Genomic DNA, 19,692 nt, shown 5'->3' with positions numbered 1-19,692 from the left:
CATAGCATTTGAAACAGATTTCTTTGAAGTTTCACAGTAAATAATTCACCGAACTGAGAACGGTATACAGTCGACCAAAGGATAAGATGAGCAACCAAATCGGATGTCCTATTTTATGGAGTCATCTGGCATGTCACTTCTCAGTAGTGAGGCTCTATCAAAAAAAAAGATCTTTATGGATGACTGAACAAGAACTCTCCAATCAGTATGCTCCCTCCAGCTAAACCCAGCTTCCTGTTGCTGTGAAATTTCCTATCTACCGCTGACCTTAATGTTGCACATTATAATAGCATGTATAACCCAAGGGAGGAAAATAGTAGATGCGTGTGTCCCTCCTGTGTGTGTCTGCATGTGTTTGTGATTCTGATACACATATCAGAATTTGTGGTTTGTCTATGGTCTCCGTAAACCTGTGAGTCCAGATTACATCAATTACTGATTTAGCATTAGGCACAGCACTCAAATGACATTTGTTATACAGTATTGATTCTTTCAAACCTGTTTGTGTGAAGCCCTAAAAATACATTTGTGAGGGCTCTTGGTACAATTCAATTCAGCTGCATTGATTTTTTTTTTCTTATTTATTTCTTTTTGGCATGTCAAGCAAACCCGGACTATTGAAAAAAAGAATCACATACACCCACACAAAGAAGCAATTTTTTAATACCGCGTTTCTGTACACAGGTTAGGGAACAGCTGATGTGGAGCTGCTGGGAGGCAGGCATGTGCAAGGGCACCTTGACACCTCTGACTTATATATCAGATATATATATATATATATATTTCCGGCGAATACTGACATATCCTTAAATGAATTTCTTTTGTTTTCCCAAAAATCTGTCGAATATATTTTTTTCCTATCCATCAAAACTAACAGGATGCTGTTTTAATACTTAAAGTGTACTTTTTTTAGCCATCAAGTCGTCTATCCATATTTCTATCGTAAACCGTTATGGTCTCTATTAAGGAGGCACCTTTTCCAAACACCGGCCCAATAGCCCGTCAGATGCAGGAGCAACTGTCACAAACATCCCTCTTTCATGCAGCCAGCATAGACACGTCTGTCATTTAAAATTTGGCTCATGCTAAGCAGAAGAACAGCTGCAGGGCATAGGAAACAGAGAACAGGGAAGACGTGAGTGCGTGAGTTGTTTCTGACAGTTCCTCCTGTTGCGTGAGTATCAGCCCCTTTAGGAATTGAGTTTCTCTCACTCTCTTTCTCTCTTTCTTTCTCTCCTTTTTTCTGCCGCCCAAAGTTCTTTGGCCACAACAAATGCAAATCAACATCTTGTTCATTCATAAGAAAAGCCTGGTATGGATAAAAATGTCAGCTCGGTTCCAATGAGCTTTCCTGCAGCTGTATGCAGTAAACAATTAGTTGCTGACTTTTTGGACATTGTTATGGGTAATTGGTGGTAATGCATTTAAACTTAACTTTGTGGGGTTCTCACATATTTTTTTTACAGTGCTGCCATCTTAGGGAGGAGCCACCAAAACAGGCAAATGATAGTCACTCATAATAATCAGGTTGATGAATTACATTCATTTAAAATGAAGCACAGTTACAGATAGGCACCATTAGACAATGTTAAGATTTCAATAGTAAACACACACAGGCCTAACTGTAAGAGTTAAGAGATGAGTTTATCAAATATCTGCTAACTCCCACATTTATCATTTATTTATCCCACAAAAAGAGAAAGTATAAAGAAATCACCAAGGCTGCTATCATACACCGCAGGTAATTTGTCACAGTTTTACAGTTAAATCATTTGTTACATGGATGCTCGGCTTATACACGGCTGTTGAAATATTATAATTTTAGCGTTTAGTGGTGGGCAGCCGATCAGGAGCACAGAGCTTTAAATTCTTTTAAACAGTTAACTTCACGAGCAAAAAGTCACAGATATTTCTCACTCGCATAGTATGATCCCTGGCACACAGGAGCTCACTGTCTAACTGCTTTTATGCAGACAAGGCCAAAATGGATGAAAAGGAAAGATGAAGCAGAGAGAAAAGTATCCTTTAGTGTTTTTGTTTTTTGTAGTTTAGTTAGGCTACTTTTTCCAGATGTACCATCCCTCACAGTAAAAATTTTTACCATACCAGCCCCAGTGAAGATGACTGTGTAGCTCAGCCAGGGAGATTCAGAGAGACTAGTTTTTTAAAACGGGCACTGACAAAGTTATGAGTAAACACAAATCATTGTGATATCTGCTAGCTAAACTCACACACTGGTGGCCACTGACAGCTCAGAAAAAGCAATGGCTAGCTTTTATTGTGGCTAAAGAGTTCAGTCTCTTATTGGTGATGTGGTGGAGGAAATGCTACCAGTGTCAGCTTGATATGAAACGGGTTAAAGTTAATACATGGCATAGATGATAGGATATTCAATACTCTGACTGAAACTGCAAAACCTGATGTAAACAGTGTTCATTTTTGATAAGGCAAAAATATGTTAATGAGTAATTCTCTGTAGGTAAGGCTGTAATGTTTATTATCATTTGCAGTTGATTTTTAATGGCAGTAAACTTGTAAATTAACAAATTCCATTTTAATGACAATAATTTTCTGTTATTACAAGTTCATTTCTAATGGACCTCATAATGTAACAAGATCCATTTCAATAACAGTAAACTCTTCTTGTTTCATGTTTATTTTTAATGGCATAAATGTTTTAATGTTACAAATTTCCTTTTAATGGCAGTAATTTTGCAATTTTGGATGTTTTTTAATGTTATAATGTCACAAAACACTTCTAAAAGTAACATTATTATAAGGAAGTGTAACAAGTAGAACCTGAATTCTGGGTGCTGGTGTTTCTAAATTGCTCCCCCCGGCATTAATTTGTATGTATAGAGAGCCTGAGCTGAGCTAAGCTGGAGATGTTGGAACTGGGGTTATTTATATAACCAATAATAACAACCTTAAAAAAGGATAAATAGCTTCTAAATGAGAATCAGCAGAGCTTTGCCTCGCAGTTATAGCAAGTCAGAATTTGTTGGGCATTATCCCTTTCTCGTTTTAAGTGATAATAAAAATGGGATGCAGTGAAGCCCTACTGTCTTTCATTATTTCAGAAATTATCTAAGGATTTTGCAAAACCAAGTCACTTTTGCAAATTTGCTAATTCCTCGAGGTGAAAACCCTAATTATGACAAAATGTCCAAACACTCCACAATTCCCACTCCATCTTACGAAAGTCCTTTAGCAGCTCTGAGCTACTGTAATCCCTGCCAGAGAAACAGACTGTTGCCAGGGCAACCCCAGTCCTGCCACCATGGCAGCTGTAACTGTGGCGAGGAGATACGCAATGCCAGAGTGGACAGGTGTTGCCGGGGTCTTTGAGATCAGTTTAGGTCTCTCAGCCCTGCGTCCAGTGCCGTTACACATGTGGAGCAACACTAACAAGCTGCTCACACACAAACAGACTCAACATGCTACCGGTGTGTACTGCTATCAAGACTCGGACTGCTGAGCTACGCTAATGCTTATGTCGAATTAGACAGGCGCATGGTTGTCTTGCCAACTCGGAGCAGGAGGTCTCTGTCGCATGGTTTTTGTGTTTTTTTTCCAAACGCACACACTGAAGTGATGAGAAATGACTCATATTCTGTGAAACATTGTAACCTGCTGTAGGGCAGAGTAATGGGGCACTGCACAAAAAGTCAAACAAGCTCCCGTTACCTTTTATTCAAGCAGAACATGGAGGACACCGCATCAAATTGGTCCTAGAAAATTGTAAGGGGATATATATAATGTGTGCTAGTGGAAAGCAGTAGCTGAGAGAGTGTCCATTTATTAGCAAGAGCATGAAGAAAAGATAGTTCTGTTACTGAGTCAGTGTGGCGAGGCGCAAAATGTCTATTTCAGGGCTTGCTTTAAGTAGGGTGACTCACCAGGCTTTGGAGCACTAGAGGCTGCATATGTGTGTGTGTGTTCATAGCGTGTATTTTTCTGTGATATCCCTGTTTTTTCTCCCACTCTCGGTTCCTCACTCTCCCTCTATCTCCGTCACACACACGTGCCTGACCGGAGGGTGCAGGTCTGTGACAGGTTAGGCATTTTGGGTATGGGCCATCCTCGCTCTCTGTCTTTCCCTCAGCTCCTAGCTGCAAGCTGGCCTTCGTGTGGGTACAGGCACCGTCTTCAATCTGTTTGGTAAATACTGAGATAAGTAAGGCCCACCCATCGCCATAGCAGAAAATAGCCCAGACCAGACCTGGAAGTGCAAAGATACCATGCTCTACTGAGAGCACGGTGAGGATATAAAGTGCCGAGAGAAGATCACGAACATAAATTAGCTATTTTAAGAATTTAGGGGGTGTGAAAGAAATCAGAGTGACAGACAGACAATGAGAGAGAGAAAAATGAAGGGACTGAGGGAGAAAGGCAAATGAGAGCTGGAAACCGCCTCCTGCTGCTAGTAAAATGTCAGTGGAACCCTGGGGATGCATTGATTAACCTCTCTACACCTAATCTGCCTCCACCACCTCCACCTTTCACTGAAGGCAAAACACACAGATTAATGCTATGCAGCTGGACCAGCAGATGAGCCCTGCATAAACATGCTATTGAGTACTAGTTAATAGCTCAGGCTCTAAAGACTTCACAGCACCCGGCATGCCACAGATATTTATTTCCTCTTTCTCTCTATCCTCCCACTTTAAAAACCAAAATTAAATCCAAACCATGGATTAAATTGATTTTAATTCAGACAAAATTCTGTTGTGGGATGTGGTTAGTTCAGTTTGACTAACCACATCCAGTGAAATGATTATTTTTTTCGATTAGCCTGATCGTTTCTCAATTTCCTGGATATTCATCTTACTATAACCTTAGACTCAGAAAAGCTTCAGACCTGCACACGATAGCTCTACAGGCTAATTACGATAATTGCCTATTGGACCATATCACTCTTATCCTACTAGCGAATGTAGGCAGGATGGCGACAAAGTTTAATCTGACGCTTAATAGACGCTGTGTAACAGCAATGAAAAGATAATTAGATTGATGTTTTTGCTGATTTCATTGTTCAAAGCTTTAAAGACTAACACCCTGTATATCTTCTTGTTTTTCTGTTCTGTGCCTTGCAGTTTGCTCCCAGTTCTCCAAAGGTGTGTATGCCATCATTGGCCTGTATGACAGGAAGACAGTCAACATGCTCATGTCCTTCTGTGGAGCACTGCACGTCTGCTTTGTGACACCATCCTTCCCCATTGAAACAGCCAACCAATTTGTGATCCAGCTCAGGCCCGAGCTCCAGGATGCGCTGGTGGGAGTTATCGAACACTATGGATGGTCCAAGTTTGTCTACATGTACAGTTCCAACTCAGGTAGGAAAGCTGCTGGCTCTCTGTTTGACTTGATGTTTAGGCTTGCCTCAATCGTTACAAAAAAGAAGGATGTCAGAATCTGACGGTGGAATTTCTCTCATGAAAACGAGCATGCGTGCAGACGAAGACAGCCAGTACCAGTCGTTATACCAGCCACCAGTTGTCATCTTTATATTGCCATGGCGACAGCAGCAGGGTCAATTTTAGCCATTGTGCAGCAACAAGCAGTCATCAGAACGCTTATTTTAGACCACCACTTTTTTACAGACAGGGAACACCGAAAAGAAATATTGACCTGCACTGACTATCAGATAAATCGCACAATGGTACGAAAGATTAAGCTTTTTATTGAGCGCTCCTCAACAGAGACCAGGGTTGCTGCAGTTCCTTTGTCCGTCCGATGAAAGAAAAAAAGGAGTGCTGTAGCATTTAAATTGAACATTTTAATGACACTCCTGCATAGTCAGACAAGAATAAAGTAGCACACCTGTCAGCCTCCTGCTTCTTCCTCTCCATCTCCCCCAGAGCCAAACAGCTATAGCTTTCCCCATAATGCCAGGCCATCTGTCCCAGGTGTTGTGGGTTTTGGAGCATGACCATGATTTGTGTATTTTTTGTGTATGCCCAAAAGCAGGCGCACTTCAATACATTTAGGCTGTATGACAGCTTATTGCAGCTTGTATCTGCTTATGTGTTTGACTTGTGTGTGACAAATAGCAGATTTAAGTCAGCTTTAAAAGACAGATGCCATTATGTCATTCCACACAGCACACAATCAAGCAGTGACAGTAGAGATTTCACAGCAGTCTTTGGCCTGTCAATGCATGATGACCGTAGCGGCCACACATGCCCCTCAGATTTATTTTTTTTTTATCTTCTGTGATCCATTTATTAACTACTCACGAATTCTGCGTATGCCTGCCTGTGTGTGTGTATATTTGTGTCTGAGAGGGTCACCCCTGTGAGTAGTGGGATGGAGCCAGCAGAATCCATATCAGTCGTCTCTGTTGCTTGGATACTATACTGCAGTCACTCTTCCTACATGGTTATTTAAAGCCTTTAAAAGAAACCGTATTTAGTTTGATCAGTCTGTGTAGTATGGTATAGAGCAGCTGTGTTTGCCTCTTCTAAATGTTTCATCAAACTATGTTTTATTAGGTACACTGCATCAGTTAAGTTGACAATGCCTTCAGGAGACTGTTGTGAATTGGCACTATATAAATAAAACTATATTGAATTGAATTGAACTGAATTGAATTTTCTAGCATGAAACTCTCGTACACTCTACAGTGTATCTCTTGTAAGTTACAACAACATATTATGGTACAGTACAATTTAAAGTATAAGGTTTACCATAACCATACAAAACTATTTGTCATCATTTGTCTGTACTCTGTCTTAAAATTCATTATGAGGAACAAAGTGCAACCATATGTCGATAGTCTATGAACCCTAAACTCTGTGTCCTTTTTTTTGGAACTATAACAAGATCTCAGCTTTTGTAGGAATGTCCTCTACATGAAACAATACTGAGTATGAACACTGGCCAGAACCTTTACTTTGTTTCAGGAGCTTTGGCCACTTCTAGCTAAAGATTAACATAGCTTAACAGGGCTAGCCATCATAGCATAGGCTGTAGCGGTGAGCACTGTGTGTGAACTTTCTGTGAGGAGGAGCCACATTGTATTTATTTCTGTGATTTTCTCTTATGACAACAAACAAACAAACAAAAATGCTAGATTATTGTTGCCTACAATGACCCAGGACACAAAAACAAATTTTGTGAAGTTTCACTTCCTGGTTTAAAAAAGTCCCGTTATTGGCCAGGAATCAAAGTTTAAACACAGCATAGCTAAACATTAACATTTTGACACTATTAAATTGAGAATTTAAAAAAATACAGTATTTTACTGTAAAATTGGTGTGTTGCTCACTTAGTAGATGTACTTTCAGACCAGACTGTTACTGTGTAAACCTGCATTTTTCTGATTTAAAAGAACAAAAGCTCTCTAATTTCTAGTCTAATACATTCATATTCAATGTCTACCTATGTTAGCATTTTTCCAGTGTTTAATCCATTATCCAAAGCAGTCAAGGACATACAAATATATCACATGCATTATCACTCTCCTGCCACCTGAGAGGCTTTAGTATTTCCCTCCTTTTCTATTACCATTTGTCTTGCTCTCTTACAGCATCCCCTAATAAATGTGCCTATCATTTTTATTTTCAGAAGCCAAGAATGGGAAAACAAATTTGATAGCCCATTAAACCTATCATAAACAATATTCAGGAAATAGTTTGCTAAAGTGTTATTTTCTCTGTTCTTGATTGTCTGTTGCCCTGGTCGCCCATGTACTGCCTCTGGCCAAAAGGGTGCTTACGACAGCCAGATTCCATTATGATATCATTCTCTCTCAGTATGCCTTTGAGGGAACATTTTTGTGAGTTCTCCTGTCAGACTGACTTTGATTTAGAGGAGTGCATCAAGCACATTTAAAAATGCGAGAGGATATTCGAGGTAAATCAGTCGGTCAGTGAGGCAAGCAATCAATACGTCTGTAACAAAACAAATGAAAAATAAAGAAAACATTAGAATCCATTAATGAGATTCAAATACTAATTTTAGCACACCTTAACTGCTAACCAGCTGTATTCCAAGGTAAAATCAGATTAAGAACTAAATAAGTATATTAGGTTTTTAAAAGAAATAGAAGAATTTAAAATAAATAGCAAAAAGAATGAAAAGATGAAAATCAATTAACTTCTGGGTTCAATGTGTCCCAGTACTAAAAGTAGCTGCTAATGAAAATAATGAGTAAATTCACAGAGTTTCTCTTAAAGTCAGGATTATACAAAGATTTTACACAGTGGCTGATGGAAATGGGTAAAGCTAGAAATGGTGTGACTTTTGGAGCTAGTGTAACTAAGTATTTAAATTTCCCACCATAATAACAGTGACTGCATAATAATAATAATAAATTGTGCATTTGCATGTGTGTCAACTCCAAATGCTGAGCTAAGATAATGTTTGTGGTCGATCTCATTTAAAATTCACTCACATCTTCCAGCCAACGCAATAACACTGAACTGAAAAAAAAGAAAAAGAGCGCAGCAGTGCAGCAGTGCAGCAGTGATGAGTTTGGTCGGTCCAGCTTTCATCAGCCGAGTGATCACACAAACAATTACAGCTCTTCCACGGTCTCGTATTATGATTCAGTTCATTTTATTTTTCACATCTCAGACTTGTAAAAGCATTCACAGACATGGCGAACTTCCCGGCGTTGTAGGTGTAATTTGTAAAAGCTGAATAATTTTCACTGTTAATAATTAAGCGCAAAGTATGCCAACATAATAAACTGGTAGGTCCGTGTTTTCAAATATTTCGTAGACTAAAGTATGGCTTCAGATTTATGCAACTAACTTATTTATTACAATTTTATATTCATGTTTAAACCATTTCCAGAGTAAATTATATGATTAGGTCTGCCGATTTTGCCCATCATTTTCACTGAACCAAGCACAACCTTTGAGAGAATGAGTTATACCTGGCGACAGGGTCACCACCTTTCTGTCTTTTGAGCTGACTCAGTCTTAAGCTGGAACTCTTTGCTTATAGTTTTATTTACAGTTTTCTTTATAGTTTTTGATGAGCTCTCTGGGAGGATTATCATATTTGGGAACACGGGTCCTGGTTACAATGAGTGGTGCTGTCCATGGTGCTGAAACACTTACTACAGCTCGACTCCATTAAAGTACAGCCGGCCTCGTGACTTTATTCACAGCTCACTATCTCCTGTCTCCCCGTGCTCATCACTCTATCGTTCATCTTTCTGTTAAATGCGTCGGCACCATGAGGTAAAAAGGAATAGCCATGTACCACCCCCTCTGTATCAGTTCCATTCAGCATTCTCACATTCATCTGGTTCCCTAATTTATTTACATGTGCTATATTGTGGTCATATATAGAGGTGAAACACCATCCATCTTTTTATTTCTTAATGACCTGTTGTCAAAAAAAGCAGCGTGAATTGCCTGGAGAGCAGCTGGTGCGCATTCTAATAAGACCAAGCAATCATCTTTCAGAGGCTGTGACTTCATTTCTCATTCTTCTTTTGACAGGGTCTGTGTTGTTGCTGCTGTTGCAGTTGTTGTGGGAAAGCCAGTATTTGCGTGCATTTATCGTAGAATATATGTGAACCGCGTGATGTGCGGAACGAAGGAGTCTTTAACAGCGCTTGCCAGCTAAGTAACATAGAAGCAAACACAACTACGTCGTGTATCAGTTTGCAATTCTAAATTTTGTGATTGCTATAATTCATTTGGGTAATGGCTGCCAGTCTGCCGTGGGTGAAATTACTTTATTTACTCTGTGGAACAACTGCGGCTGCCAGCTTGAGAGGAATCTGATTGGTCTGCTGCCAGCAGCAAAGAAGTACAACAGTGACTCAGGTTGTAAATCAGAGCTCAAGATCAATGTGTTCCATAATCACCTTTTATATCCTGTCTTAGCATGAGCCTTTAGCTTTTTGGCTGCTCTACCTGCTTCTCTGTGATGCTTGAATGAGTCAGCAGGGTATTGGTGACAGTGTAATTGAGTAGAGCCACCTGTAATTGGGGCTTGGAGGACTTAAAGCTTACTGTGAGTGTGTCGTCTAGCTGATTGTTTGTTACCATGAAAATGGTGATTATTTAGCCCGGCGGTGTGCGAGTTGGAAATGTGCACCTGTATATGTCAGTGTGCTTAATGGACTATCGCATTCGTTACACTTTATCACCAGAGCTACAAGGGAGATTCTGATGGATAAGCTTATCAGGGGCAGTTTGGGTTTCTGTGCAGCTTCTGTTTGGCTCACAAGTTGTCTTAATTTATCTTGCAGTTCATAATATAACTACACAAAGCATGAGGTTACCCCGCATGTAATTTATTTCGCATGCTGTCTAATAAGATGTAGACACTGTTGGATTGCTCCCAGTAGATGAATACCAACTAGTCATTCATCATCTTTGCAGAAGTTCTGTTACAGGTGCCCACACAGTTACCTCCAGAGCTTTCTTTGCGCATTTCAGTTATTCCGTACACTTGGCAAAAACACATGTTCTCATTTGCTTGTCTTCCAGGTCTGTCTGTGCTGCAGAAGGTTCTTGACACGGCAGCAGAGAGGAATTGGCTGGTGACCTCAGTCAATGTGGAGACCATATCGAGTAATGCCTTTGCGAAGGTGTTCCAGGATTTGGACAAGCGAAAGGAGGGCCAGATTATCATTGACTGTGAGACTGAGAGACTCAACAACATACTGCAAATGGTAAAAACAATCACTCTTTTTTATGTTTTCACAATGTATAATCAAATTTTAGCATAAAAACGTGGCCTCATAGCACAACAAAAGCATACAGCTGTTCTTTTAGACAGATGTCAAGCTAAGTATTAGTTATGTATGTGGCTTAACCCTTGTATGGTGTTCGGGTCTGTGAGACCCGTGTTCAGTTTTTGTCAAAAGAAAAATTAAACAATTAATTATTTTTTCACGTGTAAATGTGTTGTGTCTTTCCACTCACTCCACTTGATTATAACTGATTTATTTATAACATTTTATATAAAAGAAAAACGAGAAGCACATTAATTCATAAATGTGATCTAACAAAGGTAAAGGGAAAAAATTAACCATGTTTGCTGTTCATATGTCTTGTAATTGGGATGAAGTAAACATCTGTTGAGTAATTTAACATAAAATTGTTTGATAGTGTTAATTTGGAAAGCCAAAACTCTAGCGGGTCCACCAGACCCATGAACACTGGCTGAGTAACAAAAATACGAACACCACACAAGGGTTAAGTTTAAAAGAATTCGTCGGACATACAAAAAAGGCACAAACATTTCAGGACAAATTTATACACATTTTTATCAGATAAAGAAAGGAGGGGATATAAATTTAATGTGGTGGTTGGCTGTTGGTCTATTGTGATGTCTCGTCTGCTGGAGCATCAAGGACAGTAAAAGATAAATAACGCAGCTTTGGCATTTGAAGCCAGCAGTTCTCCCATGATAGGATCATCACTTTCTCACCTCCGCATTGTTAAAAGGAAAAGGATCCTATCATCGCAATTGACTGTTCACAGCCCCTTCCATCAAACACAGACTGTCCAACCATAGCTTAGCAACTGTAACTAGGCAGAGCAGGTCCCTTGAACTCCAGATTATATCACGAAGGCAGTGTCTCTTTGTTGTTACCTTTATAAAGGATTATTAAAAACACAACAGGGAGATAATATGAAGAAAATGGTTCTGACTAATTATTCACAAAAACAGTAGTTTGGTAAAGGAAGATATCACAGTAACCACCGCAGTTTACACATGATCCAGTACTAGGATGTTATGTTGGCAGTTTCCTTAGCAACTGCTAAAAATAGTGTTTAAAAATATGAAAAGTGAATGTTTATACGCTTGTAAGAATATTGTGATGGACACACACACTGTGTCATCACCCACTGGTTTTTGAAATGGTGTTTTTTGCAATTAGGTTGTTTGGAGCCATAAATGAATATAGCTGGATGAGAGGGAACAGCGCTACATTATGGGCTAATGCTAGCTAGCTTTATTAGCAAAGTCCACAGACAGCTGTATGGGTGCATTTCACCGACAGTAGCTACAGCTTGTTTTTCTCTTGTTTAAATCACTAATTTGTTAGTCGTGTAACCAAGAGAAAAAAGTTAGACTAGTGTAAAAGATCCTAAGAAAACATTTAAACTGAGTCCACATTACAGCAAATATGTTATGTGTGTTACAGGAGCAATATGAAATTGTCAATCGTGTTCCTTGTTCAATATTATTTGGAAGCCGCTGAAATGTGGGCCATTTTTTGTCCTTTATAAAGTTACAAACACACAGCATCAGATTAGATGGCAGAGTATGTCTAACCTTTGTGATACTAACAGCAGCCGCGTTGGTTTACGCTTGCTAGCATTCACATCCAGAACATGATTACACCTGGCTATGGATGCTTGGTTATGTTCCTGTTATTCTCCAGGTTTTATACATCAGTGCTAGTTAGGACAGCTGTCATCAGTTTATTTTTCCCCAGCTTGTTTCCACTGGTAGAAAGAACGTGAGCAGGGTGCTGGCTGTGCGTCAGGGCTGTAGCCCCAGGTAGTCGCCAGTGGTGTCATCTTTGAACCATCTTTGAGCGAGTAACTGCCTTTCTGCCTTTATTAAAGAAAAATAATCCATTAAACGGACTATTATTTCTGACACAGACTAGCAAATTTGGCAAACATTCAAACATCTAGCTCATAGGTGTCAAACTCTGGCCCGCGGGCCAAATTTGGCCCGCAGCCTGATTACATTTGGCCCGCGAAGCCATACCAAATTACTATTAGAGCTGGCCTACTGGTATTATACAGCTAATATATATATTGTTTAGTATTAAGCTTTGCTTGTTCCATATTAAGTTTTTCAGCAAAATGTGTTTGAGTCCATAAGAAAAGATTCATTCTTATATCTGGAGGAATAAATATATTTCAATAACTATTAACGTTAGCCCGCGACTTTGTTCCAGTTTTGAATTTTGGCCCACTGTGTATTTGAGTTTGACACCCCTGATCTAGCTGACTAGTCAGGCTCATCCCTCATTTGGTTATTGGAATTAGCTCAAATGCAGCCTAGCAGACTGTGAACAGGCTTCCATAACAATGTTAATTCAACTCAATGTAGTTTTAGCTTTATAACGCCAAGTCAGTGGTGGTGTGAAGGTGCTGTTATGGTGTACAGTGTTTTACATTCAGCATTGTTAAAATCTGCTAAAAAGACCAGAACAGAACATTTTTATGCTGTATAGTTTCAAATTTTAATACTGAAGGGGATTAGTTGCTTTTGGAGACAGCCTCAGGTGACAGTTTAACTCTTGAGATTTTAAGGGCAGATTATTAAGTGTTGTTAATAAGAAGCAGTAGATGCATTAAACCAATAATTTAGGATACAACATCTACACTTTATTACTAAACTGTTACATTTCTACTATTTATTAGTCTTCCACATTAAACGTCACCTCTGTGGATGCCCTGCCATGGACAGTCTTTTATCATGCACATTATCATGAATGAAGTACTTAGGTTCAAGAGACCCTTTTCACAGGGTTCTCAGTTTAAAATGAGCAAACTGGAAACATTAAAATATATTTTTCATCTAACTCATGTACAGTACCCGAGTTTAATTACCAGGCTGCTAAGAAAAGCTGCCTTTCAATCAGCAAAATCAGTGGTTGCTGACTCAAAATGAGCTGCTTTTATTCAACCGCTGTCTGAAACCAAGAACCCGTTATTTCAAAAACTTTTGCTCACTTTGTTGTTTTTTGTGGGGGGGCGGGGGGGTTACTGCCTTTTACAAGCAGGCATTCTGGCATAATATGAAGGCACCAAGGTGTAATTTGTTTTGCTTGCTGATTCCACGCATGTTATCAGTCTGACTGTCATAGTTCTTTATGTTTGTTCCAGAGAAGAAGAAAAAGTGCACACACATCCCCATCTGTATTTGTAGGCTATCACTGCTCTGTGTGAATGTTATTGATGGCCTGGTGTCTACAGTTAAGGTTATTGCATCAGTTCTCACCAGTTTACAGAAGCTGAGCCCGAGAAGTTCTCCATTCAGACAGCCACCATCAATCACCGACATCTGCTCCCTGCCTCCACGCTGCCCTGCCTGTGCTCCCATCCAGCGAGAAACACATATATACACAACACCTCTGCTTGGTTTGCCCTTTAAACTCACAACTGATCGCATCTAATTCATCTCATACCGTACAGATATTGTCTTACAATACAGCCACTGACAGTATATCACACAAACCGAGTGTAGAGGCAGTTTCATAGAAAAGCCACCGCAGAGATGTTTCAGTGGGTTTGCCAACTGAGAGACAAAAAGGGTGACCTGCTCTTTTTGGGCTGAACTCTGAATGACTCTTAAAATCTGCATGCATAATTTAAAAAAAGCTACTCAAAGCCAAAACTTTTCCATTTGACAGTCCAGTGTGGCTGTGTGTTTCCCCCTGTTGTACGGTGTATTGGTGTGAGTACTGGTTCGTGTCTCTCCTCCCTCCTTCTTGTTTTTCCTTGCCTGAGGCTTGGCCGCAGGGCTCCCCTCGTGTTGAGGTCATCATTAATAACAAATGCCACCTTCTGTCATGACCTACGGCATCATTAGACGCACACGCGAACACCACACAAACAAATGAGTGCACTTTGCACTGTATACACAAAGCAAAATGCTTGCAAAGAGAAAGAGAAAGGAAAAACCATGTTTACCACACTGCCTGCATGGAGAGCATGAAGCAAACTTCATATCCACCGGGTTAAGGCTGTTATTAAGCTTTAAATTAATGCTGCTCACTTGACCTTATTTTATGCGACTGTTGTCAGGACACACACACACACACAACCAAATTTGCTGTAGCTATACACAACAGCAGACTCGTTATTTAGCCAAGAAAAAAAAAGAATTTAGCCACCAGCTAAGCATGACATTTTTTTCTTTTTAATCATATACTTAATCTACATTTAGATTTAAGTAAAAGTGACGCTCGGTTTACCTGCTCCACTCATAATATAAATAAACCATCTCTTAAAGTGTCCTGGCCCTTTGTGATTGGCCGACCTGCGACGCCTGCAGTGAAAGAATTATGACAGCGCAGGCAGGACAGAGATGCAGAGTGTAAGCGTGGGAGAAGGGCTGGCACAGTTCATCACTAACTGCCTGCATTATTTCATGGTATTGTTAGACCTTGATGGAGCTCCAGGGAAGTAGAACTCTGTAAAATATTTAAATATCAGATCAAAGATCAAACCAGAGCTCACAAGGGAACAATACTGAGAGCAGAGAGAAGACTAGTAGGATTAGGAAGAGTCTGCCTCATGTCTTAAACTGTGTATATTTCTCAGTCTTTGCTTCTTTTTTTTAATATTTAATTTTTAAGTTGTTCCCTCTTCGGGTTATGTATCAAAATTTTCTGTTGACACATTTTGCTTGGTAGATATTGTGCCATTTTCTTTGGAACAAATATCTGCATAAGGACAGCAGTGCTGTAAGAACACTTCTTCCATAGCAGAACCATTCATCACTGGCAGGAAAGGGAGGAAAGGACATTCTTTGACTCCAGAACTGTCATTTTCTCAAAGCCAACATGTTCAAAGGCCAGTCCCTTTGCTCTGATTTCCTGTTAACCTACTTTCTGCCTGTCCTGCACAAGATCAAATGCTTTACACTGTCCTGTCTGTGGTGTGATGCCGAGAGAGTGTCATATCCTTCCTCGCACTTTCTCACACATGAATATATTCGAAACAACCTTGTGTGCTCGTGTGTGTGGCACGCATTTTATTTTATGTCTCTTTTGTTCTTATCTTTCAGATTGTAGATCAAGGAAAGAATGCAAAGAGCTACCACTATATTCTGGCTAATCTGGTAAGAAAGACTATTTTCATTTTTTTTAATTTCTTAATAACCACCAATAACCAATTATATTTTGCTTCCAAGAAGCCAGATGTTCTTGTAATTTTTTAAGACGTCTTGAGGTAGGTAGTTCTCTAGCATTTCCGAAGTTCTTTGGTTGCTTTTTCACCCATTTTCAGTCCACTTCCTGTACCTGACCATTTGCAAATATTTTTTTTTAAGCCACAGTTAGCGCTTACCTATGAATCATCTAATCATATGTACCGACACATAACAGACACTTTAGCAAAGAATCTATTTTAAATCAAGTCTTTCAACAGTTTATTACTAGCAGTCTGTCACAAAAACATGTCATTTGTTTCCATTTCTTTAGTTGAATCTACAAAAATGCCAAAGATAAAACACTTTGACAAGCATAAAATAGTATTTTTCCTCCAACATGTTGATTCTTAAAGACTTACTAACTGAAAACTATCTGGACACTGTTTACTTTAAAAAGTTGAGGACAACAGAATCTATCTATAGCAAATGAGCGGTATCCATGTCCTTAAAAAACAGGGGAACAAAACCAACAAAGACCTGACACAAGACCTGAGAGATGCCTTAGTTGGTCCATTTACTGTTCAATGGAGATTGATTGGAAATTATTTAAGTAGACGGGTTAACAACCATCCGTAAAACACAGTGGAAGCTCTATCGTGATTTGGGGCTCCATTATAAATGCAGAAAAGTACCGTCAGATTTTGATGTAATATTATTTGGAAAGCATCTGACTGGAAACAACGTAACATTTCAGCACAACAATGATCCCAAACACACTGCCAATGCAGTAAATCATACTTGGATATAAAAATACAGAATGGAATACAATCAGGCATGAAGACCACTTAAAATAAAGTTAAAAGAAAGCTTGTGTTAAAGAGTTCAGGTTCTGTTGAAGAATAAATGTTCATATATGTTGGCAGATTTCAGTAACTCACTGTGCCTATTTCTCATTTTCTAAGAGAAAGAGAGAAATCAGGGGTGGCTCAGGACTTTTTGCACGGCACTATTCTTCTCTGCATTCACACTTTATTTGAATTTATATAAATGTATGTAAATTGTATCTTTTGTCTTATATTTCATTTCATAACTGGATTCCAAACTTTCAGTAGTTTATTGCCAATTCAATAGTTGTGTTTACCCAATAGAATTGTCTGGTTTTACCCTCATTCCATCTGCAGCTCAGCTAAGTCAAATATCCTTTCACTGCCACAGCTATAGAAATCACAGCAACACAAGTGGGAGACTTGCGACAGTGACAGAAAGCTGTGCAGACTCACAGCAACAGAAAAAGGTCAGGCAGCCAGTGTATGAAAGCATACATCCATTAGCTCTCTTTGTCTGCTGCCTTTTCCTCGCCACACACATGTTAGACCCTGACAACACTCGATAAATGCGGCTAAATGAAAAGAAAACTGGCATCAACAGAAGCTGTGGTAATAACAACATTAATATGCAGATGCTGGCTTGAACAGTTTCTCACTGCTGGCGTTTTAGATTGACTCAATCTCCCTTGTCCAACCGGTTTGCCAGATTAAAATTTAAACGCTAAAGCTTAGACGGTAATAACAGATGATATACAAAGTGGCCACAGTCATTTATAATGGGTCCGTTAAAATGTTGGACCAAAAAAACGGGGGAAAAAAGAAAGAAAATGACTTTGTACGTCCTTGGACCTTTTAGTTAATTTACTTACCTCAGTGCACATGTGTGCTTGTGTGCGTTGATTCTGAGCACAGACTGAATTTCAGTAAGTACTTAAATTGTGGTTACAATTCTGTCGGGAACATCCCCCATCTACGTCCTGTGTTAGCAAAGGCTAGTTTCTATAGTAACCTCCTCAGCTGACTGCACAGCATTAGCTCATTCATGGAGCAGAAAAAAGACATAAGTCTGTCTGTTGAGCTGAGAAATATGGACACCTGGCAACACATACAGGTACATTAAGGGAAATGCGGCTGTTAAAGCAGACTGAATGCTGCCCCTCTTGGTTGCCCGCATATGTTTGGGGTATTTTTCTTCTTCTCTTAAATAAAAAAGGGCTAAAAAAAACAAAAAAACAATTCTAGATAACTTTAGGCTAGGGAACAGCAAGTCCTCTTTGTTTTTCTTCAGTTCTTTTGACTGTATGAAAATCAAAACACAGTAAACAAGCGCGAATTCGGAACGGATGTGATAAAAAGAGCCAAGGCTTCAAATGGCACGATAAAAAACAACAACAACATCAGAGCAGAGAAGAAAGAAAACGGATGGTACGCTGGAGACAATCCAGAGAGAGGCACCTTTTCTCCTCATCAATCAAAACTTTGCTTTTAAACCTCAGACAAATCACAGACAAATCTTTTTTCCTCCTCTGTCTCCACTCCCACCCGGTCCCTCTTGTCTACCTCCTCCTCTCCCCACGCTGACAGGAAGCCTGCTGAGAGACTGAAACTGTCTTTCCTACTTTCTACCTCTGAAAAACAGCCCTCTGCACATAATAGTTTTGGGGGGGGGGGGATACAAGAAGGAAATACCATTACAGTAAATCACTTCTTCCTCCATTCTTCTTTGCCTGAGGCTCGCCTTGCATTGTTCAGTAGCCTATAAGGTTTTGATCCTGCTGTTGTTAACAGTAGCATATGAGGACTCCGTCTATCACAGATTAGTGCCGGACTGCTCCTTCCATGTAATGAGGTTTTCTATTTTCTTTCTCACTACTTCTGTCCCTCAGGAAAGACCTAAATGAAGTCTGCTCAATGGGATGATCACCCTATGTAAAAATGAAAGATTTTTTTTCTTTATTAAGAAATTAAAACCTGAACTTGTGATGGCACAGTTAAAGCAGTACTTAAAATGTAATAAAGTTAGCTAAATTACCCAACCAGCGGCACCAAATGTTAGGTGCCCTGCTGCTGGTTCCAAAACCTTTTTGGACAGTGTTCTTACAAAATGCTCACCTGCTTGAAACCCTTTGATGCAGTTTTTAACAAGTTATGATAATTGATCCATTCATCCATCTGCTTATAAGCTAAACTGCTTATGAAGCTCAAAAGTAGAGGCGAGATCCATTTTACATGTGGGTTTTTTTCTTGTGACGCCTGGATAACCAGAACCCCTGTTTGCAATCCACTGCTGTAGAAGAACATATCAGCTGGATTTCACAGGGAGTTAACATATCCTCTGTACCTGTGTGAGTATGTGTGTGTAATCTGTTTCTGTCTGGTTTCCTCTCAGGGTTTTCTGGACATCGATCTGACAGATCTGAGGAAAGGCGGGGCAAACATAACCGGCTTTCAGCTCGTCAACAACTCAGAGCCGAGTGTGAGCCGCATCGTCCAGCAGTGGATGGAGTTTGATAATAAGGACTCCAAAGTGCCCAAGCCTGGACTCAAAGTACTACCCCTTAAATTTCTGAGTTACTTTCTTCTTCTTCCATAAGTCTCTAAGCCTAGTGTCTATATAATAGGTAACTCTTACCTGAATATGCTTTTTGGATTTTGGATTTCTGCTATAGCAATTATTTATCTATACCAAGCTGAGAGTGATACCATATCAAGGTATTTGTGTATTTACAGGCATAAGAAAGTAACCTAAAGTTTAAGTTATAGAAATGAAGTCTCTGATGTTTAAGCAAAGCGCTTCTAGTGTTTGTGACATGAAATGTAATTGAATTAAACTTGCTCTCTGCAGTACACAGGTGCTCTAACATATGACGGGGTGAAAGTCATGTCCACAGCCTTTCAGAATTTAAGGAGACAGAGGATAGACATATCTCGCAGGGGCAACGCTGGAGAATGCCTAGCCAACCCACCAGCTCCCTGGGGACAGGGCATAGACATCCAGAGAGCCCTGCAGCAGGTCTGCACACATGGAGAGGAACACGCTAATGCACAC

At 39.7% G+C, this 19,692-nt stretch overlaps 1 protein-coding gene across 4 annotated transcripts in view; it reads left to right on the top strand.

Moving 5' to 3' along the window:
- Nucleotides 1–19,692, top strand: part of gria1a (glutamate receptor, ionotropic, AMPA 1a) — a 72,516-nt gene that overhangs the window by 14,874 nt on the left and 37,950 nt on the right. For all 4 annotated transcript variants that reach the window (XR_001290249.1, XM_013908632.1, XM_005719576.2 and 1 more), the window contains exons 3-7: nucleotides 5,097–5,336; nucleotides 10,458–10,642; nucleotides 15,733–15,786; nucleotides 19,033–19,191; nucleotides 19,489–19,656. Coding sequence is in view for 3 of the 4 variants with exons in the window: in XM_013908632.1 (XP_013764086.1) it covers nucleotides 5,097–5,336; nucleotides 10,458–10,642; nucleotides 15,733–15,786; nucleotides 19,033–19,191; nucleotides 19,489–19,656 (806 nt within the window). In the remaining variant the exon portion in view is untranslated. The remainder of the gene's footprint in view (nucleotides 1–5,096; nucleotides 5,337–10,457; nucleotides 10,643–15,732; nucleotides 15,787–19,032; nucleotides 19,192–19,488; nucleotides 19,657–19,692) is intronic.

Source organism: Pundamilia nyererei, unplaced genomic scaffold (assembly GCF_000239375.1).
Source record: "Pundamilia nyererei isolate P.nyererei 1_Seehausen unplaced genomic scaffold, PunNye1.0 scaffold00001, whole genome shotgun sequence".
Lineage (NCBI taxonomy): Eukaryota > Metazoa > Chordata > Actinopteri > Cichliformes > Cichlidae > Pundamilia > Pundamilia nyererei.
Note: the sequence above shows the minus strand (reverse complement) of the source record. Positions and strands in the feature narration are given on the sequence as shown.